General features: G+C 31.8%; 2 protein-coding genes across 3 annotated transcripts in view; both read left to right on the top strand.

Annotated features, from left to right (window-relative positions):
• Window positions 1-26: 26 nt before the first annotated feature.
• Window positions 27-10,008, top strand: Brms1 (breast cancer metastasis-suppressor 1-like protein). Its single transcript, XM_072527355.1, has 3 exons — window positions 27-590; window positions 6,460-6,764; window positions 9,584-10,008. Exons 1-3 carry the CDS (start codon window positions 318-320, stop codon window positions 9,708-9,710), a joined length of 705 nt encoding a protein of 234 aa, XP_072383456.1. The 5' UTR covers window positions 27-317; the 3' UTR covers window positions 9,711-10,008.
• A 3,048-nt stretch (window positions 10,009-13,056) lies between these two features.
• Window positions 13,057-16,981, top strand: part of Ac13E (Adenylyl cyclase 13E) — a 45,620-nt gene continuing 41,695 nt past the window's right edge. For both annotated transcript variants that reach the window (XM_072527353.1, XM_072527354.1), the window contains exons 1-2: window positions 13,057-13,431; window positions 13,489-13,853. In XM_072527353.1, the coding sequence (XP_072383454.1) occupies window positions 13,546-13,853 (308 nt within the window). In that variant the 5' untranslated portion in view covers window positions 13,057-13,431; window positions 13,489-13,545. The remainder of the gene's footprint in view (window positions 13,432-13,488; window positions 13,854-16,981) is intronic.

The raw sequence follows: 16,981 nt of genomic DNA, 5'->3' as shown, positions 1-16,981 counted from the left end.
CAGTGATCGTATTGTGATATTGCTCAAATAACGCATGTATTTAGTTCTGTATATTTTTATACAATTTCTAATTTATGATAATCCTTTAATTATCTAATATTTGACTAGCTGAATTTTCAACTTTCATGAGGCCATAAAGTAAAGCGATTGAAATGTCATAAATCTAACCTATTTTATTTGTTTGGAGGCTTTAAAGTTTGTAATCAATGGAATAAAATAGTTTAAGAGGAAAGTATTTCCTTAGTTAAGGAAATATGTGAATTAACTATTACGTAAGTGAGATCTTTAAGCCAGTGTACAATATTGAATCTTACAAAATGCCCCCAATAAAGTTATCCACATCTAATTCTGGTGTTAACGATCTTAGTGATAATGAGGTCTCAGGAAATGAGTCTCAACATTCTAATTCAAGTCGTGAAAATGATGTTGCTCACGATTCAACTGAAGATGAACCGGATTCCGATGATAGCTCTGAAATGGATGAAGGGGAATGTGAAACAAGACGAAATGCTTTATTGCAACATGTTCAAGATTTAGAAAAACAATTTTGCCATCTTAGAGAGCAATTATTCAGAGAACGAATGACACAGGTAATATATTGTAGGAATAAAATTGTACATTAAACAATACACAAAAAAGTTTAACATGAAATAGTAAACTTATTCTATCAAAAAACTGTCATTATGTCAGGCAGAAATAAACAAACAGAATTTATTAGCTATCTCTGACTTTCAAAAATATGCACTGATCCCTTGCATTCAAAAATAACCAAATATCTGAAATATACAGTGAGTTACTAGTAAGCCTACTGAACTGTTTTACAGTACCACCAGCTTTAATGAAGATTGAAGAATAAATTATTAATGCATATCATTGTCATCTCTTTTAATTGTCATAAATTAGTTTTTTGTCCTTTTCAGATATCATTCAATTTAATTTTTTTAAATTATTTTTTATTATGATAAATCATCATATTAATTTTATTTTCATATTCTTTTATGATGTTGAGATAATAATTCTTTTGAATTATTTTGTGCCCCTCTCTATTGTCTTTGATTTCTATTCTTTTATTATATAGACATACATACTATATAGACATGATAATTAGAAAAATATTTTTATTAGAGGATATTCTATGCAGTCTCTCAGATAAATGTGTATTGAACAGGCAAACTACTGAACACATTAGCAGAATGAGTTTACATAGAACACAGGTCATATGTGTCCAAAAACAACCATAAAGAAACTTGAGGGATAAAAATCAAATATATAAAAACAAAAGGACCAAAGAAACAGAAGAAGGGTATTAAACAATATATAATTATAATATATTGAATATAAGGAGAGAAGGAAACATGGTAAAACTATACAGATAAAAAGGTTACTTTTAATTCAACATATTTTAAGATAGGAATAATAATCACTGACTGAAAAATTACTACATGCTTACAGGGGCAGCCCATCGGGGTAGGCAAGGTAAGTGCCGCCTACCCTGTTCAACTGTTCAAATGTACAATAATAAATTATTTATTGATATAAATTACTTAATTCAAAATTGTGATTTATAAATTTTGACTTAATACCTATTTAAAATAAAAAAAGCTATTTTTTATATTCTCTTCTATTTTACACTCCTCATAGTAGTAAAAGGCACTTCAAATTTTTGCCTGAAAATGGAATAAGACATATATAAGTCTCTCTGTCTTATGCTTAGGCACAAGCAACACATCTACAAACTGTGAATTGTGAATATTTTTATCTACTTAGGAGACCCGATCAGCAGCCTTTGATGAGTTTCAGAAAGTTTCGTTGTAATCATAACTATAACTTCACATCAACCATTTTTGAGATCATTTCAAACAATATGGTATGAAAACCATAAATGGTTATGCAGTAGTTATTTTAGAAAATCACTTTTTTGTTGGCCTTGTCTACTGCTTTCAAATTTTAAGCAAAATGTTTGGGTGAGTCAGGGATATTCAGATTTGAAAAATTTATCAGCTAGTGTCAAAAAACATGAATCTTCGAAAGAACATTTAAACAATTGCTTACGTTTAAAAAGATTAGAAAAAATACTCAAACTATTGACAGTGCTTTAGCTGGACATATTACTTTATCCAATAAATTATATAATGAAGAAGTTAAAAAAAAATAGAATTTTATTATCATATTTAATTGATGTTACGATTATTTTAGCAAAACAAGAACTTGCATTTCGTGGTCGGAATGAAGGCCATAATTGTTTGAATATGGGTAATTTTAAAGACATTTTTAATTTAGAAAATCTGAGATCGTATTTAAAAAATAGAAGGGTGTTCATGTGTTCGTCAAAAACAATTCAAAACGATTTAATAGATTGTCTTGCTAATTACATTAAAAATTAAATTTCAAGAGAAATTAATTAATCTCAATTTTTTTCTATACTAGTGGACGATACTATTGATATTACCGAAAAATCACAGTGTACTTTAACAATCCAGTTTGTTAACAAAATTGGTCAGGTAACAGAAAGATTTTTATGGTTTTTTGATATTAGCGAGAATAGATCTGCAGACGCTCTATATAGTTTAATTACAAACGTTTTTGAGCCATATCATCACAAAAATAAGTTGATTGTCCAATGTTATGATGGTGCAAGTGTAATGGACGGCTCTTTAAATGGATTGCAATAAAAAATTAAAATAGATGCTCCAAATGCTTTTTTTACACATTGTTGCGCTCATAGATTAAATTTAGTTTTGCAAGACGGCTCAAAATGTATTAGAAATTGTAGGATATTTTTTGCAACAGTTACATCAATCCCTGTTTTTTTTTAATCATTCGGTGAAAAGAACATTCATTCTGAATTCATTTGTAAATTGAAGTATCCCAACGGATTGTAAAACTAGATGGACTTCCAAAGTTGAAAATTGTAAGCGTTATTAATTCAAAACGGAATGAGTTAATTTCAGTTTTCAATCAAATTATCGAAGACGAAATTCGGGAGCCGAATCTATAAATGGTACTCGAGAATATTTACAAAGTTTTAAAAATTTTGAGTTTGCTTGTACAAAACTTTTGTATTTTGTACAAAATTTTACAACTAAAATGTTTATATATAAATTGGTGTCAAAAAGAAATAAATATTGCTATGAGAAGAATAAGACAACTTCGTAACGATCAGGCTTTTAATAATTTATTTTCTGTGGCTGAAACAAGGGTATCAGAGTTTAACTCAAACCCACCTAAAAGAATGAAAGAGAGAAAGAAGTTCGTTTTAGAGATTTAAATGATTTAAATTTTTTTAGCCTTGCAAATTCTTCACAATGTGAAAATGTTTCAAAAAGTTTCATTTACGTCTCATTTACGAAGATGAACAATTTGATACTTTAAATGTTATTAAAATTTTGAAATATTTTAACCAGAATGAATGAATTAAAATATTTTCTGAAGCGTACAAATTATTTGTTTTAATTGCTACTATACCCGCAACTTCAGTTTCCGTTGAACGTAATTTTTCTTGTTTAAAAAGAATTAAAAACTATTTTAGAAACGCTATGTCGCAAAATCGACTGACAGTTTTGTCTTTACTTTCAATTGAGAAGGATTTTCTTTCTAGTTTGTCTAACAATGAACAATTTTACGACACAATTATAAATAAGTTTGCTTCTGCCAAAGACGGGCGCATTAATTTAATTTATCGGAAATAAAATCAGTTTAACTATTTTTTTGGTAAGGCATTTTGGTTTGCAAGAATAAAACAGAAATACAAAAAAAAATATATAAAAACAAAAAATGGTACTTCGATACTCCCAAAAAAATGTTCCTTTCAGCTTTTCCACTTTTCAGATCGTCCGTCATCCTAAGCTTTGCAAGCATATTGACATCTCGCTGATGGTTTATCTCACAATCCGCCACTGTGCTGTGGGATACTGCGGTCAGGATACACACCAGCGAATTCGAATTTTAGTGACAGAGAATAGAGGGGCTTTTTAAACACCCTATTCTTCTGAATAGCGCAAATTAAATAGTTTCCTTCTCGAAATGCAATCATGGGATAAGGAAACTTGACGTTCGGGAGACGCGAGATCGAGAGACGACCTGGCGGATGAGCCGAGGGGTGGCAAGGAAGGGCTCTTACCGAATCTACTCGTGCCACTCTAGTTTTCGGATGAATAGTGTCGGGGCCGATTTGGAAGGGACCGGGGGTGTGTACGTCATTGCTCTTAACACAATATGTACATTAACACGTGAACTGTTTCAGTTCCCAGTTTTTTCAAAAAATAGGTCCTTCAAATCTGCGTTTTTTTAAATGTACATACGACCTATGCCCAAGAAAAATGATGCGGTAGTTTTTGGTGATTGGTCAATGTACAAATGCAATTAATGAGCAATAAAATATGCCGCCAAGATAGGCCCTGTATCCCTTTTTATTGCCGAGATATAGCTATGGCTATGCTAGCTTTACCATAAAGACAGCATAGCCATTCTTTCTCGGAAACCGTTGCAGCAATATACAGTACCTGTCCAAATTATTAGGCCAAGCAAGGAAAAATTTACTATATGAAGTTGTTTCTCTCATGATTATGAATATATTTGAAAAAAATTACTGTTTTGTTCTTTTTTGTGAATATTAATTCTTAGGTAATTAAACTGTAATAAAAAAGTTAACAAAAAAACCTTTATTTATTAAAAAAGTATAATTTTTACAACGTAGGGATAAATTTAATATTTTGTATGTCCGCCTTTGGCTGCTAAAAGAGCTTGAACACGACGAGGCACGCTCTCGATACAGGCTTGAATAGTTTCCTGGAGGTGAGGATTATGATTCCACTCATATATGAGCGTTTCAAGTAACTCTCTTTTATTGGTAATGTTTTTTTTTGCAATCTCCCTTTTCAGTAGTTCCCACCCATTCTCAATAGCGTTCATATCAAGCGAGTTGCCTGGCTAGTCATGAACTTTAATTTATTTGTTTTAAATAATTTAAAATACTCTTAGCCTTTTGGCAAGGCAGCACAATCGTGCATAAATATGGGTTCCTCTTCTCCAGGAAACGGGGTAGAGACGGCCTGTAGCTTTGCCGGATACCACAGACCAGACCATGAGTGACGGTGGGCACAATGCAGTCGGGCTTGTATTTCTCGTTGGGACGTCTCCGAACAAACTTCGTTTTTTCTGCCAAAACTTGAAAAACGGATTCGTCCGAGAAGCAGACCTGAAATCAACAAAATTTTTAGAAATGCTCATGTTTTTTTAGTTTTTAATATTGATATTCAAGCAAACAAATATACCTTTTTCCAGTCTTCCACTGTCCAGTTTTTGTATTTTTGTGTCCATTCGAAACGTTTCTTTATCATAGCCGGAGTAAGTTTTGGCTTTCGAGCTGGTGTCCTAGCTACCAGTTTGTTTTCGACAAATCTCCCACGAACTGTTGTTTCTGAAACACAAATTTCTTCGTCTCTTATCTCCTGGGTAAGCATTCGCAGTGGTTTCTTTCTGTTTACTAGGCAAATATCTCTTATTTTACGATCAGCCCTAGGAGTACTCACACGATGTCTTCCGCTGTGACCCTTACATTTTTTCTGTTTTATATTCCTTACAGAACTTCTTGATACTCCTATAATTGCTGCTATTTCATTTTGAGATATTTGTCCAGCTTTTAGGAGACCAAATACCTGGCCTACTCGTTTTGGTGACAGATCAGCGTTTTTCCTCATCTAAAAATGTATAATACCCTTAATTATACCAATAACTTCACTGCATATGTTTATAATCTAAAAAATAATAAAAAAAAAGGATAAATCACTCCCCTATGTAAGAAATTTCAGGTCAAAACCGTTTAGAATTCAAATGTTCACAGACAGTATTTGAGATTATAAAATGCACACTAGTTGACAGGACGCATTGCTGAAATGGCGGATAGGGCGGTGTTGCCTACGTTAAAATAGTACAATAATGTTACCTTACTATTATTAAATGTTGCTATTCGAAAAAATAATAACATTCCTGTTGATTAAAATTATTAATTTAAAAAAATGCTTTTTTTTGTGCTTGGCCTAATAATTTGGCCAGGTACTGTATTGTTTCTTGGCGTAAAACTTCGGCAATAAATTAGCAATCAATTCCTTGTGGTTCACTTTTTGGCTGATATCTCAGTTTTTCCGCTGGTGTGTTTTGAGCTAGGAGATGATGGGTAGCTTTTGGGGATTGGTTAATATACCAATCAACAGCAATTAATTAGCAATAAAATATGCCGCCAAGATGGACCCCGTAACCCTTTTCCTTGTCGAGATATATCTGTAGCTATGCTAGCTTTACCATAAATTTAGCATACCCACTGTTTCTTGGAAACAGCTACAGCAATAAATTTTTTCTTTCCTTAATGAATTAGCAATAAATTATACTGTTGGTCTGAATTCGGCCTTATAAAATGGATATGTTAATTTTAAGACATATTAATATTTAAAAGCTTTATAGGTTGAATGTCAATTAGCAGAAGTAAAGACAGGAAAATCCCCGGAATACCTTATATCCCTACATGAACTGCAGGATAATATGAAAATAAGGACAGAAGTGGCTGGGATTTTAAAACAATTGAAGCTGCAGAATATTACTAATCAATATGAAGCCGAAGTACAAGCAGCACTTCAGAACTTTGATAGTGAAAAAAGTTTGACGTGCGATTATATTTACAGTGAATTGATGGAAACGATAAGAAGGTTAGAAGAAGATAGACACAACAGTGAAATCAGTTGGGGCGAAGGAGGAGAATGGGGATCCAGGTTAGTGCTTTCGTTTATATGTATGATTTTACTCTAACTTCAATATCAGATTAAACAGCTTTCGTGATTCAACAATCGAATTATCTGAATTGTTCAACACTCATTCCTCAATCCAATACCGATCCATATATTTTGATATATTGGTTGCGTGTTTGGTGTTCTTGTTAGTGTTTTTGCGTTAATTTTCATTTCAAATTGATCTTCGGTGCTACATTTTTATTAGGTGGAAAAACTTCTGGAATGTGGTATAACAGTTGTATTACTTGTGTAGCATAAGTTATTTAATATCGTACCGTTTCACTACCTTTTCAATGGACACTAATTCTGTTTTATTGATGGATCTTGATCACGGCATCTATTATACGGTCTATCTAATCACATTTCTTGTAATAATGAGGGTGATATAGTGCGACTAACCAAATCAAATGCCTTTTTGTATTCTTTCAAGCAGGCATGTAAGTCTCATTTCATGTCCATACATTTCTGAACTAGAATTGATAATCTAGATCAGGGGTCGGCCATTAATTTGGATGGTGTCCAGACATATTTTATAATAGGTTTGAAGAGGTACAGGAAAAAAATGGCGAAACTTCGTTATATGCCTCCATCGAGTGAATCAAATTAACTTATTCAAATTTGATTTACTCGACAGAGGCTAATCATGAAGTTCTGCCAAAAGCACTCGTATGATTTGCTAGCTTATTTTAATTTTCACTCACAACACGATATGGAATACAACAAGCAGGGGTACATTTTTAAAATCAATGTGAAAAATTACATTTGTGTTCTTGAGCCAGTTTTTTAAAGTTAGGTTCACACTGGGAGCAGCTAATGCGAATATTGTCCTCAAGGTGAGCGTCTGGCAATCTTGATCGATATTTTTTCATCAAAAAATTAATTTTTGAAAACGAAATTTACAAAGAAATGTGGAGCCAAATATAGTAGCTAATTAAATAGCCAATTTCTTGCAGTATTCATATTCCTCTGGAACATGTTTACTCCAAAATTCTTGGTAGGATGCAGTTTTATGCATTTGCAACAAAATATCTTCCTGCAAATCTATAATCTTGGTTTGGAGCAAGGGCATTGAAATTGGGAACAAATTTGCAGCAACATCGCTCCATTCTCCTACTGGAGGAACTGCAAAAGGTTCTTTTAAGAATACCGACAAATTTTTTACGTCTGCAAATCTTCCTGCGAATTCCTTTTTAAGACCTTCAATGAAATCTAAAAATATTAAAAAGTCTATTTCCGATTCAGAATTAGGTATTCTTGCGTTTAAGAGTTGTTGGAAAGTGAACTAGTTCTTGACTTGCAATGTATTTTTCAAAAATATCGAGCTTGCGAGGGAACGAGGACACACTTTGTATTAGATCACATATTAATTTCTCATTTCCTTGCAGTTCGGTATATTGCTTCTTAGGTATTCAAGTTTTCTAAGAAGGTAGTTATTTCTTATTTTATTTGCCAAAAATGTTCAATCACTTGACCTTTACTTAGCCAACGAACATTGTTGTGTTGAAGTAAATCAAAATGCGTTGAATTACACTCACATAGAAAAATTTCCTAAATTACCTAAGAGTGTCACTAAGTTTCCCATATAGGGCTGCCTGGTGAATATAGTAGCCCAACATTACTTTGTTTCGCTTTACAAGCCCACTTTCTTTGCCGACCATATCTGGGGCCCCTTCAGTTGACAGAGACACCATTTCCAATTCTTCCCTAAATATTCTATTTTCAATACCATAAAATCTTACGAAAATAGACATTGTCGTCAACAATATCACATCATTCAACTGCTATGCGTAGCAATGCACCTTTTGCAGAAGTTTTAGTAAACTCCTTTTATTGTCTGCAGGCAATATTTCGGTTTTTCTTGTATTGCTTTTTGAATGGAATACCTTGAATTGCGGCAACATCTTTTTTATCTTCAAAAAGTGCTGCCGCCAGTTCTAGCATACATTATTTAACTATCTCAGAATCTGAACATGGCTTCTGGTGTTTATTGAGGGTTCAGCATACAGGCAAAGATGCGTTTGCAGATTTTTTTGCTCGCTCATACTTCAAAGTAGTATGGGTGAGCTTTTCTTGGCGACCTTCACTTCCCAGAGAGAACTCTTGGTGAAAGTGTTAATGGGTCCTTTCATGTCTCTTTAAATTAGTACTTTTAATAAGAGCGACAGTTTTATTGCATTATAGGCAAACTGGAACAGCGCCAGGTCTATCAGGAAGCGTAAAGCAATACCGTTCAGTTCATTCAGTTAAAAACTTATTTGCTCAGCTCTACTACGTTGACTACGACTTCGACTGGCTGGCGTGGCTGGTTATTGTCGGCAAGGCGGCAGCGTTGTCAACTTTACGCGTAGATTCCCGAGCTAAGCGCGGGGGTGTTGCCAACTCTACGGTGGCAATCAAACATAGGAAAAGGCTTTTAAAAATTATATTTAAAATTTATGTGATTAAAATATTAAAATATTTTTGGCGGTCCAGTTTTCGACCCTCCTAGGCCCTCCAGTTGCTGACCATTGATCTAAATAGTACTTATTTTGTTCCTAAGCTCTTTCTGAAGCTGAATCGCTTAAGCTCGCTTCACATTTATGGTGAATTATTACCACATATGGACATTTTGTTGTTGGACAAGACCAACAATCTTTACTTTGAGTTCTACCGAAAAATTCGTATTTATCTTCAAACGTTTGTGTCATATCTTGTTTGCTTTATGTAATGAAATAATAAAAAAAGTAAATACAATGATTGAAAAAGCCGATTTTAATTATTAAAGTATGACGTTTATTGATTTGTATATATTTTTTGTGCAGGTCACGGTCTAGGTCTCGCAGAAAAGCTGTTACCGTTTCTGGTCCTTATATTGTATATATGCTGAAACCTCAAGATATTTTAGAAGACTGGACTGTTATCCGAAAAGCTCTTAAACGAACTTCCTGACACATGGATCTCAAACCTCCGTATTTCTATAAGCATAACGATTTAAATCTGAAGTAATTGTTAATGATTAATAACTATATTAGTTGGGTTGAAGATGATGAAATTGTCTAATTAAAGATTGTATTTATTAAAACAAATTAAATTTATGACGATCGTGTACATAATTTTTGCTATTGATTTTTCGGGTTTGCCATTAAATTGTATTATGTAATTTTAGTCTTTATTGTGCATTCTTTATTGAATAAAATAATTCTATATTTTTGTGGCCGAACGAGAATAAATAAATATATGAAACTAACTCGCAATTATTGTAACATAATATACCTCTATATGAAAAAACATGAAGTTATGACGTTTTCTTTTCTATTTAAGTACTCAAAACTCCTCCCTGACGAGAGGTGAAACCACGAAATGCATATATATGCATATAGTTGATTTTGTGGGTTTTATCGACTGTCAATAAGTAAAACTAGTGATAAAGATACCAGGTTTTTCGGTCAAAAAATAAAGCGATTCTCTTATCTCGTCAAACTCGATATTTCGCTAATGTTTATTAGCTTCATAAGGAGTGCACTAAAATTATTATTAGCAACAATATTATGACATAGAACATAGTTACAAACAAATAAAAACTCACAGAGTGGATTCATTAAAATAAAAACCAGCACATCACAGGACTTTAACAATTACACTAAAATGAAAAAGACAGTCAAGATTTGATTTCACGTACAAAGTGTCTATGTATCTGTTTATACGTATTTCGCCCTAATAGGGCTCATCAGAACAGATATTCATAGGCTTTCTTAACGTGAAAAATAAATATTTTCTGTCTTTAAGAAGCAACACTAAAACGGCTTCGATATGGACGCAATAGCGACATCTGATAATAAATCCGTAAAATAGTTTCGAAACACAATTCAGATTTCTGTCTTAATCTGAGCCTTCTAAAAATTGGCAGAAATCTGAATTGTGTTTCGAAACATGTACATTTTGTACATTAACTTGTTTTTGCTTTAATTAATTAATTGTCTGGTCTGTCCTGTGATGTGCTGGTTTTTATTTTAATCATTCTACCCTGTGAGTTTTTATTTGTTTGTAAGTATGTTCTATGTAATAATTGTTTCTAATAATAATTTTAGTCCACTCCTGATGAAGCGAATAAACATTAGCGAAATATCGAGTTTAATGAGATAATAGAATCGTTTTATTTTTTGGGGCAACTGGAGCTATAAGAGATAACATAATTCCAAGTATCTCCCCTGGTTTACAAAAATGCAATGAAAAGAAAACACAGGCTTATGAACACATTCTCGGCTAAAACACGCAGCATACTAATTATTCCATGGGCTGATAAAAACATTTTTAACATGGTATCAAGCCAAAAAATTTCTCGCTGCGCAGGAAAAAATTTTCAGGTCCAAATGCGGCCATAACTATAGTTTATCCATGGTATAGAACTGCTACCTAAACGAAGAAATACGTCGTAGAACAAAAACAACAGACGCCATCGAAAAAATTGCGTCGCTATTTCAGATTTCAGACAACCGATGGACAAAACGTATTGTCGAGTGAAGACCAAGACAAGAAGCAATACGGAGCAGAGGACGCCTACCAACTAGATCGCAACATCACTATCATGTGTTTACACTCCGTTTTAAAGAAGGACATGATCAAGAACTAGAAAACTCTTTGTTTATGTGGTTGATAGTTGCTACTATTCAGAATTCTTGATTCTTTACAAGAAATCAGGAAAAATATCCACCTACAATTTAAAAGGCAAATTCTGAAAATATATTTAACGAAGTATCAAAATCCTAGTTGTAGATCAGTTACAAGTCTTTAAAGCCGGCGATACTTTAGGGTAGGGGATGATATAAAAGTTTAAAAGTACAGGCTAATCTAGTGTGTCGGGAGTTTGAACACCATCCTATCTATCCTGCGTGGACTAGTGGCGAAATCAAACCGGCACAAGGCATCTAGTTTAATTCTGATCGTATTCAAAGGGAATCGGAGTCATGATGGCCTTTTTAACTATTGCAGAATATTAATCCTTCAGTCCAATCGAAAAGCTGTTCAGTGGCGTTGATTCTACAGTGAATTTTGGAGAGGATAAACGCTTAATATCAATCAAATTCTCATACTCCCAACAAAATTGGCATGTATGGTTTTGGAAAGGATTCTGTATCCAGTAGACGTCTTTTGAATTTCCAAGGAAAAATTCAATCAAGGTTTTACGCCAAAATTAAATGTAAATATAACTCATTTTCTTTGAGAAATTCATTTGAAAACATTGTATTTTTTTGGATCAAATTCGTATTAGTTTTTATATTTTTATGATGGTGGGCTCTTCCCCTACGTACCACTTAGTGACTTAAAAGAGCTTATGAAATATATTGATCAGATAAGCCAAGTTTATTAGTCATTGTTCGTCGTACAATAGATCAAAATGATTCAGGATCTATAAATTGTTTGCCATATCAGGAAAACCGTAAGGTGATCACAGAGTTCAAATAGTCTTAGTAAAGAGGACGACTGATGCGGACTTACCCCGTCTTTACATTCCGTTTTTAAGTGTAGATCCCTGGACGAGACTTAACATGAAAGACATGATTGAAAAGTAGAAAATTCTTTATCTAGTAACCATCAATAAAACAAAGTTATCAAAATAGAAATGTGGATAAAACTAATGAAATGATTCAATAGAATAAAAAAAACTTATATTTTGTTCTGTTATTTCTAGGACAAATCAAGTACGTAGTTTTTTCGTAGTTTATTTTGATTTGTTCTAGTTATCTAAAGCACTACAATGTCTAAGTTTTCTTTAGAAACTAGATGTATTCCACTATTTTTGTGTTACATCTTTCAACAATGCAAAATGCATGCATCTATGGACAGCTCTCATTTTAAGATAAATACTTTCATAATTCTGTCGTATGTTTACGAACGTAATGCTTATTTCACTTGTACTATTTCTTCTGCCGCCCCAGAAATTCTTCTATACTTTTTTTATAAACTTGCCTTTTTGTCAATTTATGTTTATTTAATGTTTTTCAAATAAAAATTGTACAATCTATTGAATGTTATCGTTTTTCAAATACATGTTTTCGTTTAATAAGCTATAGAAACGATATTTATGAAATAGATTTATTCATATATTTAAAATAAATACTGTATTATGTTGTTAAACTACATATAGGTAATTTTGAGAACTGTGCATATATTTCTGAAATTGTCTTATTTTGAACTCTGTTTTAAAAATTCCCTAGAAAGGGTGACAGTTGACATTTGAAATGATTGGGACACCTGTTTTTGCTAACTTCATTCACGTGCTGTCTCTTAAATGACATATATGTAAGTAAATGTCAGAAAAGTTGGTAATCCAAAAAAGAAGTAAAAATTGAAAGTACATAAGGGAGAGTTTTCTGTTTAATTTAAAAATGAATTTTGTTTATAGTTTTATTAATACCATATGAAGTATATTTGTTATGTAAGATTCAATTATCAAAACTGGAAGACATTGCTTAATCCCAATATCATTAAAAAATTATCATAAAAACATGTAAAGGTATAGTGCAAAGCAAACACTGATTGTTGACATAAGCCATAATGTTTAATTTAGATTTTAAACATGTTTCCAAAGCACAACACAGCTACTTTATGTGGATATCCCTGCTTATTTACGAAACCACAAATTATAATCAGTAAAATGGAATCACAGGAGGTATACTAGCTTTAGATTACATAAATATTTGAGGCAATTCATTATTTTTCATTTCAGTTATGAAGATTATAATAGTGTGTTCTAAAATGTCCTAAGACAGTTATACTAATAAAAATGAATCAGTTTGCAACCATAATGAAAGAGAGGGAGAGGGCAGATTCCTCATCTTATGTTAAATCAGACATACAAGATGATAATCCCTCAGATATGGTTGAAGATGAAAACACACAGTTATCTCTTGATCCCAAATTGCAAATGTACCTGGCTCAGATGTCACAAGAATCTGGTTGCTGGGGAAAATGCTTTCCCATACCGTTTGAAAGAGCCTCTCAGAAGTCATGGTGGGACCCAACATTTGACTCAGAAATACTTGAAGAACAGTATAAAAAGAGTTCGAGTAATAGTAATAAAGTGAAATTTAGGTAAGTACTTTTTGATTGATTTTTTGTAAATGACATGTAAGAGAGTATTTGCACATTCTGTTTTCAACAAGAACACTGATTATTTCCTCTTTATTTATATAGTTTTAATATTCAAAACACTTCTGAGTAAATCAGTGACAAAATGGCTCAAAAATATATTTTTCCATTGCCTCAATTTGTAAAATTGGAGTATATCTAAAATAGTTTTGCAGAGTCACCATTGTATTTTTTAAAATTTATGTTCATATTTTATTCAAAGTTTATAAAGTGTATTTTTGATGTTTTCATTAGAATATATGCAAGATAATAGTGCTAACATTATTTTCTCACATTCATACACTTCAGGATACCAAGTAAAGCCAAACAGCTCAAATATTACATATTTCTTTTATTTTTATATTGGAAAAAATATATTTAAGGTAACAGGCAGTACTGATTTGACAATATGTACTTGAGAAAAGACTGCATATTTTTGAAAAGTGTGTATATATGATTATTAAAGATTTCTCCAGGGGAGAGATCTTGAAATATCTTGAATAGTCTCTTAAATAGAATATGTGAACAAATATTGGAATCATTATGCTATATAGCCTCTATAGGCAAATAATATCTTGTTTAGAAAATCTTATAACATGTTAACTATATGAGATTCATTGATATTTTCTGCCCTTTTTTTACTTAAGTGTAAATGGCTATTATAGGTGAAGATATTTGGTAATTAATGGACACAAGATAGAAAAAAAGAATTGTTGTTAGATTACATAATTTTGAGTTAGAATAGGTTAATATGTGTTTCAAATAATATGTTTCTATCTATATGCAGTAACTTTATAAGTTAAGTTAGAAATAGACTTCCAAACAAACAATAATTTAAAGAAATCCACTTTTTGTGTTGACTCCATTTTTGTAGTAAAACTGCAGTATTTTAATGACAATTTTATCTTAAAATTTCTATTTTTGTGAACTACAGTATTTTAATCACAGATTTGTCATAAAATTTGTTTGCCACATTTTTTCATTTACATTACTAATTTTATTAAAAGTTAAATGCAATAAAAAATTAAAATAACTGACTTGTTGCATTTTAAAATAATATGCTGTGAGTAATACATTTGTTACACATTTCAAAGTCAGTACTCGTCTCCTGTTGTCTCAATTATGTGCTATAAATAATATAATTTTTATAAATGGGGGCAAAAATAGATCTATAGTGTTTTATGCAACCAAACAACTGACCTTCAGGTCCCTAAATGCAACATTATTAAATAACCAGGCAATAACACTTGACAGAATAAGAGTAAATCATTAATATGGAATATACAGTTTTTAAGTTACTTACAATTTGATATGAATATATTTATTTAAACAATTTATGAATAGAACTTCATTGATTTCCTAATGACTATTCAATTAGTGCTTTAATTGTATATCCTATTCAATCATCTCCAGGCCTCTTATCTTAACTGCTGATAATAATTAGACTAAAACTAATGTTTTTAATTCAATTTTTTAAAACTTTTGAACATGAGAAATACAAACTAATTAAAGACCTATTTCCTGTATTTCCTTTTTTTTTTGTTCACACCTTTACTTTTCTTTTTATATAAGACTGGTTTAGTATTTATTCCATCAAGTGATTTGTTATCAAATAGCATTTAAAGTATTATGGTGCTTGTGATATATTTGTGGGAAGTTGATAGAGAACAGTTTCAGTTAGAGACTAGAGACAGTTTTCAATTAAAATATCTGCAAGATGTTGATATTTGTACTCTAAGACATAAGTTTGTCTTGGGATTTTGAAATAATATATGCATCTTTCAACTTTTTTATTTAACATGTACCTATACAAAGAAAACTTATATGTTTCCTGTGGAGAATAGGAAACTATATAAACTTATATGTTTAGTTATATTAAGTGTGAAATAGAAATTTTTCAAATTGTTTACTTACCATCAAAATGGTAAATATTTGAAATAAAATTTCCAAATTTTTTCTCCATTATCCCTTCAAATGTAGAGGGAGATTAAATAAACCAAAAGGCATAGCTAGAATTTGCCCAAGATCTGATTATATTCGAAATGCGGTTTTTTCTATATCAGCTGTCTCCATTTCTACTTGCCATTATCCTTTTTTTCTTGAGAGCCTAGAGAAACAATTAGACTCAGGGAAAGTATCCAATGAAACATCTATTCTACACAAGGGATAGCTATTTTTTTTACTGTATTGAGCTGGTGATAGTAAATGCAGATCAAGTGAAACCATCCTTCTTCTTTACCAGGATTACAGGTGATGCCCATGGACTATTTAAAGGTTCAATTATCCCTTCTTTGCTCATACATACCTCTAATAATTTTTTCAGTTTTGTCTCATTTCACAAATGGAAGACTTCTCAGTTGTATGATTGGTGGAGCATCTCTGATATTAATGTTATGGGTTACTATGCTTGCTTTGCCTTGTCTTTTCCATACATGGCGAAAATATTTTGATTTTCAACCAGTGTAGCCTTCACTTTTTGTGTCAAGATATTGGCATGTATTAATGACCATATCACCAAGGTATTTTAGATACTATGACTTCTAATGTTTGACACTTCTAGTCACAGAACAAATCGACACTACAGGAACACTGCCTTACCAAAGTTTTCCATTTTAATTTGACAACAGTTTCGTAAGTTTATAACTTAGCGATTGTTCTAAGCTGTACTGATGCTGGTGACAATCTAAGATGGTCTTTTATTATTTATACATCTTTCTTTGTTGTCGATACAACCATCAATGTATAAGTATTAAGTATTTATTTGTTTATACACGAGATTTCTCCATTTTTACAAAAATAGAATATACTAACTGGGACAAAAATTCTAAAACTAAATATTAAATAATAATTCAATAATTATAAACAAATGATTAAATTAATATAAATTAAACTATTGAGCTATCTGTAATCAGCCAGAGCTGCCCAAGTTACTTGATTGTTTGGTTAGTAAGAAATTGACATGGAGTTTTAGAGGCATTTTTAATCCTGAATAATTCAGCTTTAAGAGGGAGGTCGACAGATGTCAATCTAGTTTTGTATGTCAATCATATATATTACGGCTTTGAAGAGGAATTCCAGATTGACTTGATCTA

Source organism: Diabrotica undecimpunctata, chromosome 3 (genome assembly GCF_040954645.1).
Source record: "Diabrotica undecimpunctata isolate CICGRU chromosome 3, icDiaUnde3, whole genome shotgun sequence".
Taxonomy (NCBI): Eukaryota; Metazoa; Arthropoda; class Insecta; order Coleoptera; family Chrysomelidae; genus Diabrotica; species Diabrotica undecimpunctata.
This window is presented reverse-complemented; position numbering and strand designations above follow the sequence as displayed.

Excerpts from the sequence above, each read along its gene's own strand:
- Brms1 (XM_072527355.1), top strand. The coding sequence starts at position 318 with ATGCCCCCAATAAAGTTATCCACATCTAATTCTGGTGTTAACGATCTT. Across the intron at positions 591-6,459 it reads TCAGAGAACGAATGACACAG|GTTGAATGTCAATTAGCAGA; the intron begins GTAATATATTGT and ends AAAGCTTTATAG. Across the intron at positions 6,765-9,583 it reads GGAGGAGAATGGGGATCCAG|GTCACGGTCTAGGTCTCGCA; the intron begins GTTAGTGCTTTC and ends TTTTTTGTGCAG.